General features: G+C 41.0%; 1 protein-coding gene across 5 annotated transcripts in view; it reads right to left on the bottom strand.

Moving 5' to 3' along the window:
* Positions 1-22332, bottom strand: part of macrod2 (mono-ADP ribosylhydrolase 2) — a 399810-nt gene that overhangs the window by 208766 nt on the left and 168712 nt on the right. For all 5 annotated transcript variants that reach the window (XM_076743643.1, XM_076743644.1, XM_076743645.1 and 2 more), the window contains exon 5: positions 22143-22259. In XM_076743643.1, the coding sequence (XP_076599758.1) occupies positions 22143-22259 (117 nt within the window). The remainder of the gene's footprint in view (positions 1-22142; positions 22260-22332) is intronic.

Raw genomic sequence — 22332 nt, 5'->3', positions numbered from 1 at the left:
TGGAGATCATGGCCAGCCAATACTGCGCAGAGACTTCTTCAGATTCTCTGAATCTTTTAGTGACAATATGTGAAATCCCTTAAGTCTTTACAATTTTACGTTGAGAACATTATTCTTAAATTGTTGCACTATTTGTCAGCATAGTCTGTCACAGAGTGGTGAACCCCTCCCCGTCTTTACCTCAGAAAGACTATGATTGGAACATTTGATGTTGTCTTTGTACTATTTTCAATTAAATGTGGCCTTTCAATGTTTGGCAAATCATTACATTCTGTGTCTGGATATTGGAAATAAAGTTAATCTATTGAATATCATGACATAGAAAAACTAACTTTAGCCTTGACAAATGACATTATTTATATTTGAGGTCTGTGTCACTATTAGGTCAAAGTCACAGGACATTTCAGTTGCAATCATTGCTCCTGTGCACCAGCTATACGATTTCTATTTTGCATCATTTTCCCGATTGGAAAATTAATTAATAAATAACTGGGGATGCCATTATAAGATTGGCAGAAATGGTAACGGGAGATGAAAAGGTGGCATCAAACCCTCAGCATGACATCCTGTTATGATCAGTGTGTTAATGAATCAATATGAATATGTAAGTAGCAGAAGCTTTGCACAAGAACCTAAATCCCTGCACTGCTTGCATGTAACCCTTCAGTCTTCAAGCCTGTTTACTATAAACAGTTTTATCTGCCACTGCCTACTCTCCATCACCTCCAACATTCGGAGTCACGTCCGTTATTCAGTGCGTGTGTGTGTGTGTTTGTGCTGTGGGGGCTGAGAAGGAGTATCCAATGACAGGTTGGAGGATTCGTGACCCTGCTGCAGCTGTTCACCAACCGTCACCATCAGGTGAGCACACCAGCAGGACTCCAGACACGTGCATGAAAGGCAAAAGAAATACACAGATCCTGAAGAGACAAAAGGCCTGTTCTCTTACTGTACACTTCACTGCGCTTCCAAAACTCCTTCCTAATCCTTCATCCTGCACAAAATGAAGCCATTTAAAAGCTTCCAGCAGTTATGCGAGCGTTCTGCATTTCACTCGGAGTGCTGCTTTTTCCAAAATTTTAAGCCAAATATTGAGTTAAGCTCAGCAAATCAGAAATAATGAAAGAAGTCAGAAAAAAATCAATCCAACCAGCAAAGCAACCAAATGTGTTTTTTTTTCCCCCTGTGGATAATAGTGAGTAAATAAAAATAACAAGACAGTGAGACAGTAGCTCTGTGGTGGCAGTATCGCAGGTCTTTGGATCTCAGCTTGAGGAACCATTATCCATTCCTTGTTCATCCTCTGAGGCTCTGAGGGCCGACCAGGCACACCAGGGTGACAGAATCAGGGGGAAATGAGAAAAATAATTGGAAGGTCAGATTTGATAATGGCCACTCCAGTCAAAAACAAGTTCTTAATTAAAGGGCCATTTGGTGAGTTTTCAAGGTAAAATGTGAAAGCACTCATTATCTTTTCCATCTCGCGGGCCGTGGCAGAGACAGCTTCCGCCGTCGTTCACAGTGTTGAGCCATGACACGAGGCTTCCTGGCTTTTTGTTGGACTCAGGCACCACTCTAATGAGCCATTGAAAAATCTTTACAGCATGTTGGAGGGAAATATTTTAGGTGAAAAGTAAAGATGTGTTTGAGAATTGCAGGTGTCATTCTTTTTTCACTTCTCAAGCAACAAGTCGAAATGTCACCTTGTTGAGTTAACTTTTCTCCTCTTCTCTGTATCTCTCTTGTTAAACTCATCAGGTTGCAGCACGGGTACATGGCTGTACAGCAGGATTGAGCACATGAAGCTCTCTTTCTCTGCCTGTGAATCCCACTAAAGCCCTAGTATCACCTGTGAGAGCTGGGAACTTGGCTTCCGGAGCCGTTGTGAGCGTTGCGTGGCAGAGTGAGTGTCACCCTGCGGGGCGAGTCCTTTCATCAAGCTTCCCTCTTACTCTAACCCTGCCATCTGGGAAAACAGATGATACTAATGAGGGACGGCTCCTTGTCTCCTGGCACCAAACGTGCACACACTGCTCCCATTGTGCTACGCTGTCCCTGCTGCCCCCTGGAAGTCACAGACACCGATCATTATGCAAACATACACACAGTGATGGACAAAGACAGGTACGCAATTACGGCACGGTAAGAGTTTTCGATGCTCCGTCATGAAGCAAGCGGCATCAATAAACTTTTAACTTTCAACAAGTTGTACTGCAGCAGACAACGGCACGGTAGATTTTTCTGTTGTACCCTTTTCTCTTAAAAAAAAAGAAAAACTGACAGTGACGGTGGATGGGTGTTGAGTAGGCGGTGGGGGGTTACTCGGCTTTGGATTGTTTCTGCAGGAACTGGAAAGGAGTGACCTCTCTGAGACACAAGGGTCAGACAGGGCTAATTAGTCTGCAGCGGCCCCTCAAATTTCTTCCCTGGGATATTAATGAAGTGATCCATAGGAAAGCAGCTGCTCACTACGCAAACCCACCACCACCAGCCCCCGCCATACACCATCTCAACAACCCACTGCAACCTCCATCCCCCCGAGCCCCCCTGCCGCTCTGCAACTCTACCAAGGAAGGGCAACGCTGTGCCAAGGAAGAAGCCCATACAACCCCCCGAGCGCGTGACAGCTCCCGATCGATGGCCCTGGAGCAGCAGGCGGATGAGCAGAGGGGTGGGGTGTGCAGCTGTGCGTGTGTCGCCATGCCAGGAGAGGGTGACAACAGCCTGGCTCTATGTCCTAGATCAACAGAAAAATAATGTTTCCACTGGAGAGAGCACAATGGTTTGAAGAATGGTTGTCTTGTCTCCATATTTTAGCTATTTCTGCCGTCCTGTGGTGTGTCTGAGCCTCGCTGTCATGAGTAACTACTGAGGTAAAGCTTATTAAAGTCTTCACTGGCGGATCTACTCAGAAGCTTCCTTCACCAGCATGATGTTTTCCTGTCATTTCTCCCGTGTACACACAGTCCATGCAGTAAATGGCATACTGACTGAAGTATGTGTCTTAACTGGCTGGAGACATTCAAAATATCACAGACATTTTCAGACACGGGGACAGATAAAAATATGCCTCCCTTGTTACAGTTCATACAACATGCTGTCTCAAAGTCAAACCAGACAAACCTTTTGAGTCAGAATAAACAGACTGACAGTCAGTTTCAAATGGAAAATTCACACTTATCAGCTCTTGGCCACATCAAAACTACCACACATCAGTGAGTACAAATTAAAAGACAAAGCTCTGATGTCGAAAGAGGAGAAAGGGATCCTTCTGTTTGGGATGACAGATGTTAAAAATTTCACGCTGTGATGTTTTATAACTAACTGCAACAACTAGTCCTTTTTGAGGCTTTTTGAGTCCAAAATGAACACAAGAGCAAAATGACCACACTTGTCATCTCTTCTTCATAATAACTGAAAAAAGAAAAATGTTTTTGTCCAGCTGTCCACATGCTGAATGTCACCACAAAGACCACAAAGAGAAAGACCTTAGTTCTGTCAGTTGTGCGGCAGCATTAAAGCAAAGCAACAATGACAAGTATTATCTGTCTAACCCATCTCCTTGTCATGGCACCGTTGCAGTCTGAATCCTCTCACTTGTCAAAATAAAGTGTTTGTTGGACAGAACACTACACAGAGCCCCTCTGCCCAGAGTTGAGCCTCTCAGACAGCGCTTGCTCTCGGGCTGAGTGCCGCCTGCACAAGCCAAAAGCTTGGGAGCAAGAGCTGCTGGACAGGTTTAATTCAGGGCAACAAGGCTTCTGACATGCATGGAGAACGGTAGCCACAAAGCCCAATGGGGAAGACGGGCAGCTAGCGTGACAAACAGCAAAAAAAAAAAAACCCTAATGAGATTAAAAACAATTTGCACATTATCCATTTTGAATGAACACATTGCAGCAATACAATTCATTAACCTTATTAATGATATAATTGGTGTCATCTTTGCTCTGCTGTTACAGAAAATAAGAGCTGGCTATTTTTTAAATCTCACAACAATTGTTGTGTCTTTCCAAACAGCAGGAACCTTTTAATATAAGCTGAAATACATTTGCAGTCTTCATTTCTACGACCACTGCTGTCTGTTGATGTCAGCACACTAGAAAATGGAATTTTTCACTTAAACAAATGTCCTTGAATGAGGTGCAAGGGGTTAATATTCCCAGTGTGGAGTTTTCCCCTAAAGGCAGAGGCATCGTTTAGCTCTTACAGGCCGAGGTCTTCGGAGATGCATTTAGCAGAGTGAAATCTCTGTCTTGTTACGGCTGTGACAGCTTATTCTGCGCACATCAAGTGTGACTGCAGGGAGACCTGAGACTGAGTTGAAGGCCAGTACAGTAGGCCAGTGTGAATGAGAGCACCTCTGCAATTGAAGGTGAGTCGCGAGAGGTCACTGTATGCATACTGAATAAGTCACATGGGTCTGCAAGTACTGAATCAATGGTGCAGAAAGCTGTGGCCATGATGAAAAAGACAAACGGATATGCAAACAAACCTCCAATTCAACTGGGAAAAAAACACAAAAATAACAAGCTTAAAATTCTAAGCTGTTAAATAATATTTTAAAAGCAATGCAGATGGTGTTGGTGCTCTTGAGCGCTCATGCCGGCTGCATGAAGATGAATATTTTGTACCTCTCATGTGTCATAACAAATGTCTTGTCAGAAGACCGCGGTGGATAAGCCTGCTACTGTGAGCAATGTGAGGCTCTTTTGATCATCCGCTGAGCTCCAGTCTGTGGGTAAACAATTGCCAATGGCATCTAGTAATGACACATTTTACAGATGTCATGTACTGTCTTCCCAGAAGCACCTCCATCACAGCCGGGTGTCAAAAAATGTGACCCCTTCGCTCTTTCATCATCACACCTCTTAATGAACAGTCACACTCCCTGAACTCTTTCCTGTCTTTTACCTTTGCTCTGGACAGGACCATGATGGAGGCGCTGGTTTTGGGTGCTGAAGTAGAGAGAGTTAACCATTGGTTGGCTCTGATTTCCTTGTGAACAGTGCTGCGTCGTGGTTCATGAGTAATTGAACACTATCGATTCTAAGGTCTGGGGGTGACAATAATGAGGTCACATATCAAGCGACAGCAAACGCAAGCTGTGAGGACAGCTTACTTCTCGATGACACACACACAAAGACATTCTTTTCACCTATCACTCCATGATAGCATCACAATCCACTGTCTTTGGCAGCACTTGCTTCTGCTCTCCTTATCTGCCTTGCTGTCAATACAGACAACCCTCTGCTCCACTGGGGGCATGAGGCAGTATTGACATTCAGCTCAAACCCACAGCTCTGAGTGGAGTCCAGGGTGTTGCACATGAATTATGCATGCCTTGACGCCAGGGTGCTGAGCAACACCAGTGCCATCATAATTGAAACAATTGAAAAGACAATACCAGATGGGTCAATAATTAGACAGCAGGAGGGGGAAACTTGATCCGGACGCTCCCCTGCTTGCCCTGCCAACCTAACCACCACGCTCATGGAGGGGACCTTTACCGACACGTCCTGGTCCCCTACGGTGCACAGCCACGTGCTGTGTAACATGTTGAATTGTGTGTGTGTGTGTATGTGTGCCTGTGTGTGCAATTATTTGAGGAGGAGATTGCAATCTCGCATAGAGAGACTTCTCAGGCAACGCTGCAGTAGCAGTGGCTTGTTCCCAATTAAAAACTCAATATCTTATGGTTTGGACTTTTAAAAAGTTCCTGGATAAGTGAACTTTGTGGATCAGTAACGACTGCCAGAAACAGTCTCTGTGTATTGTTTGTCAAAACCCTGTCGCCTTGGATTAGCTCTCTGATGTTATTCATTGATGTCTCTTGGTCTGTGGAAAACAGAGGCAGGTGACCGATCCCTCGCTCCAGCCCTGCACTTTCATAAATCCACACTGAGGGCTCCCAGCAGATCCATTACACTCACTGGTCTCCTGGCCAGAGAAACGACTCAAGGTGATCACCATAAAACTACTTGCCACAGAGCCATTTCTCACCTTGCAATGCCTTTAAAACAACCTGGGAAACAGAAGCAGCATGACAGCAAGAACACCAGCATGCGGGGCCAACATATGTCATAAAAGCTTATAAGCAAACATGTCCTGGTTTACTACAGTCAATAGTCAGTTGAAAGTGGCTGCAAAATAAATCTTTTAATATATGTGATTAAGTAAAAAACAATTATGCTTAATTGCATAGAAGCAACTTAAGAAATTGACTATTTTGTCTATTTCCCTAGACTGTTTAAAGTGTGTTTAAAGAGCCTTCATATAATGACTTCCTGAAGTTCAGTTAATATTTCTGTATAATCAAATCGAATGTATTTTAAACACTAAACACAAAAGTATGATGTTACACATTTCCACTATACAGTCCTACACTAAATCATCCTCTTCTTATCTGATTGGCTTCCCCGTGCTGTTTTGTGCTAAAGTGCAACGCTAAACTGTCACAGAGGGGAATTACGTAACCAAACTGCTTGAAGACATAAAACTGTACAGATGTAAAATGTTTATTCACTGTAGTGTGAACAATAACAGGGGTCAGGGAAATAAAAAGAAATGAATTACAGGTTAAAAATTCAAACAGCCTCAGGCCATAAAATCTACACCCAGGTATACAAACTTTAATTTCCTGGGAACGTATTGATTGAGACAGACCACGGTACACACAAATCTGGGAACCCCCCCCCCTCCCCTCCCCGACAACACCATAATGTTATCAAAAAGAAGTTTTATTTGCCTTTTTATGGAGACTCATTTCCGTATTTCTCAAAAGCGGTGCCCCTGAAAGCACACATAGGCTCCTGTGTATTGGTCTCATTCCCCATTAGGGTTTATAGAGAGCCATATGCACTTTTATGGGAAGGTTAATGGTTTTTAAGGACCGCGGTGCAGGACTAAATCCACAGCATTAAACCCAAGAATGGCAACCTGGGACATACACACGGGTCACATGACTACATTTAAAAATGAAGTAGCATATATTTCACTAACAGGCTACTAATGTCGCTGTCCCCCATACCTTCAGCAGATGGATTCTGAAGTGATGTGGAAAAACCAAAAAAAAAAAAAAGAAGAAGAAGAAGACAAAACCTGTCAACGTTTACAATCTTAAAAGCCTAATGAGCGGAAGTAACCATAGCAATTTAGTGAAAAGAACATCAAAGACGAGGGAGCAACTATTTAGGCAGGCTGTGTTCATGCATAATTAGCTGTGAAAATGGCACTACAGGAGTCTGTTACTCCCTGTTCTTAATTAGTTTTTATCCTTAGTCTTGTATGAGAGGTAAACAAAGCCATCAGATTAAAACTTTGCTTTCTTCCTGAGACAACACCACTGTCAACAGTGGAGACATGCAAGTGTTGTCCATAAACGCTGCACTATTGTCCCCGGGGAACGAGTGGCAGTGTTCTATATTGGTCTTAGTCACAGTATCAGGAAGCCTGAAGCCCTGCTTAACACCACAATACTGTTGTTGTAGCAAGACGATCAATCTCTAAAATGGAGCATATAATTAAATTTGAATAAAGACAGCTAGATATTTAGGAGAACTGGTGTAAGTGTTCCACAGTTTTAAAAAGAAACCTCCTCACCTAACAAGGACAATAATTCATTTGTTGGTGCACTGTGTGGCCTCTCCCTGCATCCACAGACAGTATACCGAATGTACTGCACAACCACACAGGTGTCACCTCCCAGCACGCTTCCTTACTCAGCAGCCACATGTGAAAGCCTTTACTATTGATCGATTTAAGGTCAAATTGCTCAGGAACTCCTATGAGGCTATAAAAAGCAGCAAAAATGTCAGATAAAATTGAAATATCTCTTTCAGGTCAAAGTGCATTCACTATTTTCTTTTGCCTTATTTGACGTAACCAACAGTGCGGAGTCCACATGAAGTCATATACAGACTAAATGTAATGTTCTGGTCAGTTTGGATGGATTTCTGGGACCATAGGCGTTTAGATAATGAGTATTTCATATTCATTTGGAAACGGTAAATACAAAAAACAAAACAAAGGGGCAGCATTTGAACACATCAGAAGATAAAAAATAGAAAGGGATTTTTATTTTTAAATCACAGTAAGTCAAATATGGGACAAGTTTTTATGCACTATGCAGTATAAACATGTTTTTATATGAAGCATATTTTTCAACAGTTGTTTTCACCACAAGCAGCCATTTGAAATTGATAACTCTTCAGCCTTATCTCTACCAAGCGGTCACAGATTGACATGCCTACATGAAGCACTGCACTTGTCAATACTCTGCATTTTCTATGACGGCTTCATTCAGAACCCCTAATATCCTGAAAATGCTTTACCTGATGATGCAAGCACGGGCAGCAGGAAGAAATACACATTTCAATCATTCTCTTTACAAAAATACAACTGGAAGACTTTCAAACATGGGAGACAAGGACAATGATCCAGACGTTTAGCTCCTCAGACACTCTGTCATGGTTTCTGTTCTCTCCCTGTTCATCTGTTTTCCCCGCTTCTACTTTTATTTTGAAGATTTTGTTATCCCCAGCCACGGTGTAACTAAAATGTCTCCTGTCACTGTTAATATGCAATATTAGATTTAAATTTTTCAAAAAATTTAATACTCTGGCAGCCGCTTCACTTCAGTAGTGATGTTTCTGTGTGTGTGTGTGTGTGTGTGTGTGTGTGTGTGTGTGTGTGTGTGAGAATGTGCCACCACTGGATGATGAGCCCTTTATAACGATAGCCGTCATTAGGCCAGGCTTACTCACGGACAGATGGGAAGGCAGGACTGCATTAGAGCTGCTGCCACATTCCACTTCAAACCTGACCTTCCAGTGGTCCCACTTCATCTGCCACCCACAAGCCCCCTCCTGATGCATCACTGTCACTCTGGGGCTCAGGCTTGCCTTGCTGCCCCCCTATCTCAGCCAAACAACCACCCTGCCACACAGGCTGTAGCTGCTCCTGCACCCCATTACTCCAAAGGCCTCTCACCTCCTGTTTGCAGCCGTTTTTTGGGTGAGACCACCACACTTTCTTTCAGCTCGTGTTTACCCGATCAGTCAAGATGCCACCCCCACCTTCTAGTTTCCTGGTGATGAATGACCGTTGGCCGTCTCACTGACAGCTCGGCAGCTGATGCCACATAATTACAGTATCACCGTTTAGGCAAAATTACCAAATTACTCCAGTCCTCAAGAGGCCTGGAAGACTGACAGGCCAGCCAACAAAGGAAACACAAATATCTGAAAAGAGAGAGACTGAGAGGACTACTTGGGCCTTCACAGACAAGCAGTGAAATTAGGTTTGTTCTGTTCCTTGAGAGTTCACCCATTACAGCCAATGTGAAGCCAGAGGGTGAGTTGATTTGTCTGGAGAAGCAGAGGCACCTTTTCTCTCATAAATAATGCTAGAAACATCTGGCCTCTCCTTGATACACAGTCTTCCTTCTCATACTCAATTTATACATTCATTATTTCATCTGGAAATTCTGGAGATTATAATCACAAACAGCTTATGTTTCATCCTAACAGCAAGGTCTGACCATTATCTTTAATGCATCAAAAGTTGATTACTGTTCTATGAAAAATACATTTGAGAAATGTTGCTTACCTTTCCTTGATTTAATTCTTTGTCTGATTTGATTTGCAATTTTAATAATCAAGATGAAACTTCTGCCACTATTACAACAAAACATACAACTTTTCTATTTAAAACTACTACTACTTAATACCATGGTAACTGAGTGACTGAGGTAACAGACAAAAACACTAAAATGCCCCAGATTGTCTGAGAAAGTCCGAGGTAGACCCTGTCTGGTAAATGGAGTGTGCTTGAAGTGATGAAGTGACATTTATGATGTGAGTGCTAACAGTGAGCAGTGGAGATGTTGACTTAGCACTGTGTCTGCCTGGGACTGTGACGGCCACCAGGGTTGAGTTAAGCCCCACTAATTTATCTACTGCAACAAAGGATGTCTTATACTCCAGCCTTGAATACAAAGTGAGGAGAAAAAACACCTTGGAATAGTCACACTAAATCTATTTGATCCATTATGGAGAGATAAAATACAGTCTGTTCAGCCGTCTGCCACGTTAGCCGTTTCATTTATGAAAAGCAAGGCTAACAATGTTAACGATGCACGGCTGTTGCATGAAAATCTCTTCAAATGTGTTATTTTCATATTTCAGCTTTGAAGGACTACAGCTCTTCTGCAGCCTGGGAAAATTCAATGTAGGACCTTTTAAAAACTCTGTGGATAAAAGTAAAAGATGCATGGAGGTCAGTCTAAAAACAACGTGTTTTGATAGAAGTGAGTCGTGTCAGAATGAAGCCTTCTTCCCAGGCAGAAGTGACCTTCACTCCTCTGAGTGCCTTTTAACTCCTTGATTATATATCTTTTGCTAATGCTGCGGGACACATCTATTTAGATGTGTTAACACAAAGAAGTCCAAACTTAAAGCAAAACAGTAAGGCATGCAGATCATAGCAGCTCCGCAATGAGACTCGATCCGTCCTTGCAAACAACACAACAAGTTGCACCCAAATTAACAAATTATGGGCTGTCCGATGGCTCTCTGCAAGTGTCTGCCGCGCTGTATGTGATGGGACAGAAACTGCTTCGATAAACAAGCTCGGCAGAATGATAATGTTCTAGGGGGTAATTTAATCAGAATGGGCTATATGTCACTTACTAATAGTGGGTACTTCGCTGTGATTTATCTGTGTTTGCCGAGTGGAGGGAGACGGAACAGACGGCCTGGTCTCCCAGATTAAATAGGGCATGGGAAAGATCTCTCACGCTACCAGGGAGAAGAATTTATCACTGGTTGATGATTAGTATTATTAGCACAGGTGCAGTTACAGTAAACACCGGAGACTCCCATTTCGTACTAAAAGGGAGCAGTAGACAAAGAAGGAGCTGAAACGAACTGGGGTGCGTCTCCCAAAGGTACTTTGTCTAACTGTGCTACTGGAAGTTCCACTGAGGCTCGCAAACCAAAAATACTGCTTCTGAGAATCGAACGCTGAAGCAAACTTCCGAAGCCTCTGCCACAAAGTTTGTGGTAACAGCGCCTGGGTCTGCGGATGGGTGTCATGCTTATAAAATGAAAACTCTGTCACTGATTATTTAAATATTCAACTTTGTTGTCGCGCTGACTATCTTTCAGAGTGGCAATAACTCCTAAATTGTAAAATCAGGAACAGGAACAAAAAAAATAAATAAATAAAGATAATAATAATCAAAAGACTTGCCCTGTATTTGTTCATTTAGTTCAAGAGTTATTAGGTTAAAGAGTAATGTGATGAAAATCTCATGAAATAAAGCTTTGTCATACTTATTCATTAATACATCACTTGCTATGAGTGGATTTGCATGACCGTCATTAATTACACTGATAACCTTCATTTTAGCTTCATGAGACCTGCAAATGTTGTAGTTGTGAGTAGATGACTGTTTTGACCGTCAGCTTGGGTAGAATATTTCAAGAAAATGAAGGCTATAGTCTATAAACATAAGCACATACATATGTATATGTGTTGTTGTCTCCCCCAAAGAAACGCCAGCTACAGAGGTGCTGACTCACAATGTCTTCTGCACAAGGTTAAACAGAGACAGAGATGCCATTAAAGGGAACGCTGCCCCGGTTACAATAGTAGTTATAGACAGCATGTAGATTCACGGGATGCAGGAGGCCAGCAGGCATCTTTGGCAGCAGCGAGCCGAAAATAAATTAATGGCTGTGTGTTGTTCTTCCGAAGCTTGAGTGTACATTGGAGAAGTGTGGAAGAAGTGCCCGGTCATTGAAGAGACAGAGAGCCGGCTGAGTGTGCTCAAAACAGTTAGCATCCAGTTTTAGATTAGAGTGTAATCAAAGGTCTGCCAGCGCTTCGATGCTGCATGGATAAGGTTGTGTCTCTACACTAGCAGAGGGGGCTGGGTGGAGGCAATACTCCAAAGGCTGAAATCTATAACCTTACAACTGATAAGTCAGAGTGAAAAGCAGTTCTGTATGAATCCCAATGAGCACCAACTCCTCTGAAGGGGCCAGTTAGCAAAATAGCAAACCAAACTGTTTATCTGTTCAGTGAGATTAAACTCATTTTAGAGATAAAACTGAATACTGAATTCATACTGTATATGCTGCACAAATTGTTCCATGCATGCAAAAGAAAGGGGAGCTCATTCTTCCTCGTGCTCGGCTGAAGCTGAAGAAATGATTTTTCACATATAATTAACAAAGATTAAAATAGAAACATACCACTGCTGCGACAGAAACACCATAAAACAAAATGTTGGCCCTTCTTCCGTGTATCCAAATGTGATTCATTATTTAAAGCATATACTTAGAGCTCAGAGAATAATGGGTAGGGGGAGAGATGCAAAACAATAAACAGTACAAACGTTTTGAACTGTCAATCTAAAGTAGCCCTGGGGAGGAAAACAAAACTGGGTAAAAGATTTCAGATGAAATTGTAGAGTGAAAACACCCGGCGTCTATCTAAAAATTCCTTTGGGATATTAACTTTCTCAGGCAGACCTCTGGTTTGAACTCTAAATACCTTTTAGGTCTACTGTGACAGCTAGGGCTGAAATGTGCAAGTGCAGATTAACCCACGAGGTCGTTGCTAAACGTTATTAGCGTGAACCTGTGGACCAGCATAATGAAGATAAGACTCAGACAACTCTGTTGTAGAGTTCAGTTATCATGCAGATCATCCTCAGATGTGTCACACGTTCCAATAACTCATTGTCTCACAGCATCAACGGGGCGTTTCACTATATACGGTGAACAAGATCAACAAGAATACAAATGCAAATCATCATTTTTCAGTCCTGTAAAGGAGAAGAGATTAAGTTATTAGAGCACTGTTAATTTTCATAAACTCACTCTAATTAAGCTTCTGCCGAAGTGTTTTGTTTGCAGCAGATTTAAGCTGCAGTCAATCTTCATAGATGATGAGGTATTTAATAGAGACAAACGTAGTGTGTAAGATCAGGTCTGTGTTCAGTATCAGCAAATAAACACCAAAGTTTCAGGTACATCAACATTGTCAGAAGTACAGATTTTTGACAAATGTTTAAAACAATCCGATCACTGCTAATCATACATATTATAATACGAAAAGTACTGAAGCTATTAAGAAAAAAAAAAAAAAAAAAAAGCAGATCTCCAATCAGGTTTTCAACCCAAGGCTGCAAGATGAGAAAATCAACTGGTCTTGAACCTGTGCATTCTCTCCACAGGTAAACAGGTTCACTGGTAACAGGTGGTAGCATCATTATTGGGTATGAAGTGGGAATCCTCGAAAAGCTCATTAAAAAGCGAGGATGGAGTGAAGTTCATCACTTTGTGAACACGATACTTTAAATAAACATAAACATATTCACCACTAATTAGATGTTTACTAGCAAGCATATTTGTAGCATATTGTAATTATAAAGCACTTTAATAATGACTAATGCCTTGTTTTTGAGGTTATGGTTATTAAGCTTTCGGGTTAAGTTATTGAGATCGTAATTCATGTTCAACAATTTCCTTACTTAGTACCAATACGCAGTAATTAGGAGGTAATTGAGGGAAAACTCTGACTCTTAATGGTCTAGTAGTTGAATCTGGTCATGCAGAAAAAGGCATTAATAAATGCTTTATAATTACTAATAAGGAGTCCATATGTTACATATATGCATGCTAATAAGTAACTAGTTAATGGTGAAAAAAGTTTTCATATCGATGCATATCTGACAATATATACCCCGATATCAATATATATTAGAGCTATTTCACAAATATTGATATATCCGACATATTGGTTGGGCTCTGCATTCATCAGGTGAGAGTTATACAGATGTTCATATGAACCACTGGATATCCTCTGATCAAACGTAGCACTGCCAATGCACTTTGTTAGAAAGCCCACACAGTTATTATGTTGTGAACTTGTTTATTGAATTAAGTTTCCATTCATTACTAGTTATTTTTCGGTAAATTTTCTTGTGTCTTACGTTCTTGAACGCAACATTGTTGTTCCAATGCTCTTGAATGCATCTCGTGTGTGCGAATGCCGTGCTAAAAGTTTTCTCTCGTTAATATGACGTGTTTCTTTATTGTCATGAACGTAACTCACCTCTACCCGGTTATTGCTGTGAGTAAATGCCAGAAGGTGAGTTTAGCACGTTTACGTTGTAGTAGTTAGATACTACCACTGTGAAGTGTATTTATTCGCTGTTCATATAAGCTGTAGCTAACGCTATAGTTAGCTATAGTTGATGATGCGTAGTTAAGGCTAGCGAGTTTTTGTGCTATATGTGTGCCTCATGTGAGGTGTTTAAGTTGTATGATTTATATGATGCTTGAATGATGAATACAGTCCTTTGTTCTGTTATTATGTTGCATATTATGTATGGTGTTTGCCATGCTGATTATTATTTGTAATACTATTGCAGACCACAGCCAAAATAAACCGTCAATAAGCAGGACATCAGTCTTCGTGCTCTCTAATAGGAACACCACACTCCTTCACCTTGCCACTCTAAACCAGCTAAATTCCTGGAGACGCCCTCTCTCCTTTTTACACTTTATAACATTTCAACAAACTGTCCTAAAGCCAATAATCACAGCTAATTTAATGATGTTTGCATCTACAAAGGACAATGAGACCCACAGCGTAACAAGCTCCATTAATGTCTAACTGCAGGTGGTAAAGAGACAAAGTTTGTTTTGCATTTAAACCTTTCAAATTATAGTATTTTAAGAGCTTAACATCTTTGTGGACTAACATATAGCCTTTTTTGCTATTTGTCACGATTTCCACACATTGTTTATATTTGGTGGTTAAACCCCATTTAAACATAAAAATTTGGTCACGTTGTGGACACAGTGCATGTTTAACCTTGAATGCCGATAATGGAACAATCATGGGCAATGTTGCATCCTCCAGTAGTATCGCCATAAATACATGACTTAGCTTGTTGTACTTGACACTGTATTTTCATTTGATCATTAATCTAAGAACAGATGAGTAACTTGTCTAACATGAGGGCAAATAGACAATTTCCTTGTCAAACTGATGCAACAGACAATTTTTTTGGAGTCTTTCCGCTATGGTAGGTGGGTAATTACTGTCATTGATTAATAATCCTGGGCCAGCCCCATAATAATCAGTCCCACATGTGCTTGGCCCTCTTAAAGGAAAGGCTCATTTGCCACTGGGATTCACAGCCTAAACTGCTTAGTGGGATGTAATGGAGAGCAATTTTCTTGTCTTGAGGAAAAAAAAAAAAAAAAACAGGCCGAGATGGGGTGGGTTAGCCCGGTCAGTTTCCATTGCCTCAGCACATCAAATCGCCAAACAAGGACAACACTGATTTGAGATCAACTGCTTCTCTCCCAGTGGGAAGCGAGTTGTTTTCCAGGACACAAGGAAGCATTTTATTGCTTTACCAGTTATTTTGAGAATTATGTTTGAATAGCAATTTTTTTCTCCATTACTTGCAAAAATAACAAAATTGCCTAGTGCAATCCTTCGTTGAATGAAATACAATACACATGGGTGATATCTTCAAATAACACTTAAGACTCCAAAAATGCGGTGAGATCAAGAGAAATGGCTAAATCCATAGTGTGATGGAGGGCTTACTTCAATGCATTGTTGGCAAAGTCATGAAATGACTGCTGGGGGTTCAATATGAAGCAAAGCCTAAATCCCTAAAAAATTTAATTAAAAACAAAGTGATTTACAGTTTGTTCTGCATTATTCAGGATTTAGATTGACTTACTTCCAATTATGTGCAGTAGAATGGATTTCAGAGAGGGGGTCCCAAAGAAGAGTGCAATCCTCTGAGAGACTGATGTGTTTATAGAAAATTGTGAAAAGCAGCCCAATGTTCAGGCAAAACTGGGATGAGAATACCCAAGTCGGAAATACTGGGCTCTGCCAAGATGTAAACGGTAAATGGTCCATCTGTCGGTGTACTCTTGGAAGAGCAGACACGCTACCATCTGCAGACATGCGTCAGCAGAGGCAATTTTGCATGCAAAGAGAATGTGAGTCCACATGTGTACAGTACACAGAGGCAGAGATTAAATGGTGGACAATCCTGTTTCCAAAAAAGTTGGGACACTGTGTAAAATGTAAATAGAAACAGGATGTGATGATTTGCAAAAGACCGAAAACCCATATCTAATGGAAAATAGTAGAAAGACAACATAAAAAAAGAGACTGAGAAATGTCTTTGCTTTTGAAAATCATTTCCTCATTTAGAATTTGATGCCAGCAACACGTTTCACAAAGCTGGGAAAGTGTCATTTCTACTGTTCTGTTGCATCACCTCTTCTTTTAACAACACTATTGCTGTCATTTTGAAAGTGGAACGTTTTCCCTTTTCTCGCTTGATGTACGATTTTAGCTGCTCAACTGATTTCAACAGTTTGGGGTCTCCTTTGTCATATTTTATGTATCATAATGCACCAAACATTTTCAGTGGGTGACAAGTCAGGACTGCAGACAGGCCAGTTTAGCACCCGAACTCTTTTGCTGCGGAGCCATGCTGTTGGAATACATGCAGAATGTATTTGGCGTTGTCTAGCTGAAATGAGCAAGGCCTTCCCTGAATGTGATATGTTGTTCCAAACCTGTAGAAACGGTTCGGCATCAATGTGCGCAAACGTGTAGGTTAACCATGCCATGTGCACTAATGCCTCCTCACACCATCACAGGCTGGCTTTTGAACTGTGCTCTGATAACAAGCTGGATGGTCCCTCTCCTCTTTAGCCCGGAGGATGCGCCATCCATGATTTCCAAAAAGAATTTCAAATGTTGACTCGTCAGACCACAGGACAGTTTTCCACTTTGCCTCAGTCCATCTGAAATGAGCTCGGGACCAGAGAAGGTGGCGATGCTTCTGGATCAGGTTTATGTACAGTTTCCTCTTTGCTTGTTAGACTTTCACCTTATATTTGTGGCTGCAACGACGAACTGTGTTCATAGACGATGGTTTATGTGTGTTCCTGAGCCCATGCAGAGATGTCCACTACAGAATCTGTTTTCAATGCAGTGTCGACTGAGGGCCAAAAGATCACGGCCAGCCAATATTGGTTTTCAGCCTTGTCTCTTGTGTACAGAGATTTCTTCAAATTCTATATTACTAACCTGTTGCCAGTTAACTTACTTCATTGTGAGATGTTGTAACATGTTTCAGGAACTTTTCCAGTCTTTTGTTGCCTCTGTCCCAACTTTTCTGAAAGGTGTTGCTGGCATCAAATTTTAAATGAGGATATAGTTTTCAAAAAACAATGACATTTCTCAGTTTCACCATTTGATATGTTGTCTTTGTGCTATTTTCAATTAAGCATGGGGTTTCAATGTTTTACAATGATTACAACATTTCTATTTACATTTTACACAATGTCCCAACTTTTTGAAGTTGGGGTTGTAGACACCAACGCCTCAAGTGCAGCATTGTGGCCGTCACCATATTTGGCTGAGAGGATGGAGCTGGGGAGGATGCGTATTGCTGCACCTCGATCCTGATTGGATCTGACTGAGAACCAGAGGCAGTGGTAGCAACTTCTTAATCACAAGATAGCCATGCCCTAAAGCCCACCAGCTTTATCGTCCTTTTTACTCTCAATGGGACCATACTTTACTCAATGAACATCATGCTGTATTGAAGAAGACATGAAACTAGTGATTGAGACCGTAAACTCATTAGGAAACTGTTTACTGAGGTAATATATCAAATGAGAATAGGATTGTTTTCTCATAAGCTTAAATACAACTGAATGTCTTTCTGCAGCCAGTGGATTCACCCCCTGTTGGCCATTGGAAAGAATGCAGGATTGAGACACTTCCATGTTGACTTCTAAGGCTGACACCATTGTATAAGGTGGAAATTTAGTGCTATCATTTCTTGGACAACACAAGCTGGTCCACGCGTGCTATTTGTCAATTAAATCATGACACTTCAGATCTGATCATTCAAACGATCGAAGAGTCTTTGCATTTGACGTGTGACAGCGTGCAGAAATAAATCTGCGTAAGCCCTAAAAACATGCCAGATGTTTCATGTTCCACACACCCACTGCAAGCACAGTAATATTTCAGCTGTCTTATTCTTTTGACAGACAAGACAACGAGATGTGAAAACAAGCTCCACAAACAGCTCTCAATGTAGCATTTATTTAGATTGATTCTGTCTAAATAAAACATGTTGATGTCCTGTTTAGAAGCAGAAAAGCTTAGTTTTTTTAACTGCTCGTTAAAAATCTGCTTTTGCGTAGCTTCGATAGCCACCTCTGTCAATTATCCTGATGATCCATCTCCTGTGAACAATGACATGAGGCTGTTTGCTGAAGTTAATTATTTGATTATACAAATACTGAAATTAATTTTGTGTCAGTTTTAATTTTTGTGTGTATTTAGCTTAAGAGACAGCGGTTCATTAACATGACATTAATTTTCAATTAATCTAATATACATTGTCATTTCACTGAGGGCTTTGATCCTTTCTTGCTATGCCTACATGTTACATCCAAGAATTCAGGGAAATTCAAAAACGTGAAAATCGTGCTGTCTTGTTTGTTTACTTTGTTCGGTGGTGAGGGGGTGGACAGACCATTATTTGAGATTTCATAAACCGAATAGATTGTTGTTTGCAGTCACGGCAGCTAATGTGCGTGTAGGTGGAACAAATAAGTCAGACGGAAATTAATGGAAAAAGAACAAAATCCAAAAAGTGGATAGACTTTGGGAACATGTGAGATCTTTTGTCAGAGCTGAGCGCTCACAAAGAAAAGTCAAGCGGCTGTCAGTCTCCAAGAGCAGACGAGAGACACAACGCTGATGGTGACAGTGATCAGAGCTGGAAGATAAGAAGATGATACTGACTGGAAGTAGAGATAGCTCTAATATGAAATAACATCACGTTCAAAAAAAGAGAACTGACTGTTCCCAGTAAAGAACTACACAATGTATTACAAGTTATCAGCACAGAGAGGGTGTTTTGCCCAGAGATAATTACAATAACAGTACCCGGTGGCAGCATGATTGCTCCCAGGTGACATTGCAGGTTATTAAATTGTCATGGTGCACCCTGTTTTGGCTGTGCACACACTTGAACTGGCTGCCCACAAGACTGACTCACAGTTTATCTGCTCCATTTGTTTGACATCTTTACGACATACCATATTAACACAACCTAATTTCATCTGGGCCTCAATGTCTTCTCTTGGCTGTCTCATGGAAATCCTTCAGGGTTAGGTTAGGACTGCTGGGACGTTTGTCTCGACCGAATTACACCAAGTGACACTTCTTCCATCCTTTCGTGTTTTCCATTTCAAGTTTGCAAGGGAAGTGACACGTGTATTACTGACAAGTATCAAAAGAAATTAGCTCGGAAATCTGTATTGGAGAAGTTGTTCAGTTCTGAGAGGAAGTGACACACATACACACACCACAAACTTTGGGAAAGTTGAAAATAATGATAAACTTTGTTTGGATGGCACATTTCAGACAAGAAATGCAGCTCAAAGTGCTTAAAACAAAGACGTTACATGAACGAAGTGCTTCACATAAAGAGAATGAATAGAAAAGCAGGGAGAGAAAATTAATTTAAAGAAGACGGAGAATAAATCTCAGGTGATAATTACAGTAAAAATAAGAATAAGGGTAGGAGAATACATAACATAAGATGGAAATTAATTAATGGGTGTAATAAATGAAGTTAAAAAAAAGTGCAGCAGTGCATAAGTGTGAGGCAAACCAGGCTAAAGTGAAGAGATAAGTTTTTAGCTTTCTTTTAAAAATATTCAGCTAGCTGCTTCGCTGATATCTGAAAGGTAATGTGATCCAGAGCTTAAGGCTAAGAGCGTAATTGACAAAGGTTTCATCCCTGATTTTGTTTCGGCTGCCGCTGGAAAACTCCAATAAACCAGCAGCAGACGATCGCAGTGTTCTTGAAGGCAAATAATAAACAAGGGAGTTGGCAGTGTAGCTTAGTCCAAGCCCATCAAGGGCTTTGTATACAAGGAGGACGACCTTACAATATATTCTGAATGTTACAGGAAGCCAGTGCAGAGCAGCTACAACTGGACCAACGTGCTCTCTCCTCCTGGGCCTGATTAATAGCCGAGCAGCAGTTTTGAATGAGCTGAAGTCTTTTTTTTTTTTTTTAAATAGTGTGTTACAGTAATCAAGGCGGCCTGAAATAAGGTGTGAATCAGTTTGTCACCATCTTTCTGATTTATAAGTGGTGGTAATTTAGCTATGTTTCATCCCCTTGTTGATTTGGGACTTGATGCTTAGATCTGAATCAATCATAACACCAAGACTTGTAACCTCTGATTTAGTCCAGGGAGTTAATTTTCCCAGATTATTAAACAGCATTTCTCTGTTTGTTTTAGGGCAGAGCAGCAGGATTTCAGTTTTGTCCTCATTCAACTTCAATAAATGATTGCTCATCCATTTATTTATCGCCGAAAGACAGTTAGTGGAGTGTACGGCTGCAGCATCATTTGGTTCAGGCAGCTCCCTTGTGCAACCCCAAAACAGATGTCATGTTTCTCTGACACATGATCTCCCTTTGATGTATGTTTTAAACCAGTTTAACACACAGTCAGAAACATCAACCAACTGTTCAAGATGACTCTTCCTCACCTCAGTAGAGCGTCTTAGGGTAGAGGAAGTTGTTTGCTGTAAAGATTGTGAGGCCCCTTGAGGAAAATTTTTCTTTTGTAATATAGGGATGCAGCATATAAATAAAACTGATCTGACTTGACTTTGATGAGCTTTGCTGTTCTTGTTCTGCTGTATGTCTATTAGAGTGTCAGTTCATTGAATGAAACAAGAAACAGAGTTAAATTCACTGGATGTGTTCACATGCTTGGTCAGCGATGCTGACTCTGAAAAAACAAAAAGGCAGAGCCATGACAGTAGACAGTGCTCCAAACACGGATGCTATAAAAGCAACAGATTGTAAAATGTGGATGCTTCACACACATCTTCAACCCAGCAGCACAGAAGATCTATGCAATCAGCACAGTTTCAAGGTGGACACCAAAGATTAGTGTCAACAATTCAGTATCTGACTAAATGTGAAATCTGGTCACAATCTGCCCTTCTGGTGTTGAATAATGGCCAGAAAAGTGTTTTTGCTGAACATGTTAATGTGATAGTGAAGTTGACCTCCGAACTTTTGGATATAAAATGTCGTCACTTCATCATTTTAACGCGCAAGACATTTAAAATTTTGTCAGAGTATGAATTCTTGAGTTTGTTTTGTGTGGCCATAGTGACCTTTGACCACCAAATTCTAATTAGTTCATCTCTGAGTCAAAGTGGATGTGATGACTGGGATGGACGGACAATGCTAAAACATACATTGTCTCGTTGGTGTGGAGGCACAAAAACAAAGAAGAGAATGCTGCTCCCCTTCTGATCACTTGTGGCGTGACAGTAAGAGTTATGTGATCTGAACAGAATAAATCAGGGATGAAAAATCAATCAAATTAAGCAACTAATAGCTCCCTTAATGTCTTTGTTTGTGTGCAGGAGACACTCCCATCCAGCCATACAACAAACACCAATCACATTAATTATCCTCCAAATACCAACTCGCCATTTGTTACAAATGAGTTTGCAAAACTAATAAATTATGATTAAAATGTTTTTATTTTGGACTTTAAAAGCGGCCCACCCTGTTTTTGGATTGGACGCAAATGATCCCAGTCATTACATGCAGGTATGCCGTGTGTGTGTGTGTGTGTATATATATATAAGTATGATGTATGTGCACATATGAACCAAAATCCTCTGTAACATCCAGCAGCAATGCGAATACAATAGATTTTTGTCAGTGCCAGTGATTTTCTGCCTCAGTACGACGCCAGTGCAGTCCACCAGCTGGTTCAGGAGCCTTAGGTTTGAATAAATGATACTATTTTATAAAAACAATATAGATTAATGCTGGATTATACAATGTTTCACTGCTCTAATGTTTACCACTAAATCTTAATGTTCACTAACTGTCAGGTGATGTATCCCTCAATGGCAGCAATTTTGATTAGAATATATCCCTGCAAGGCACCAGCGCACACATTACGGAACAAACAAACGAAAAAAACATATTAATTACTGGTACTCACATCTCGCAGGGAGATCGTAGCCGCAGGTGATCTTGGCTTTGCCGGTTTCACAGCCGTTTAGTGAGTGGCACTCATCATACAGACAGGACCCTGCCGCTTTGTGTATGCAGCCATCGACTGGAACATAAACAGACAAACAAAGAGAAGGTGAGGCCTACCTGAGGAGAAACATACAGAAACGGGCATGTGA

This window comes from Chaetodon auriga, chromosome 11, assembly GCF_051107435.1.
Source record: "Chaetodon auriga isolate fChaAug3 chromosome 11, fChaAug3.hap1, whole genome shotgun sequence".
NCBI lineage: Eukaryota > Metazoa > Chordata > Actinopteri > Chaetodontiformes > Chaetodontidae > Chaetodon > Chaetodon auriga.
The sequence above is the reverse complement of the archived record's forward strand: the minus strand, read 5'-3'. Positions and strand labels throughout refer to the sequence as shown.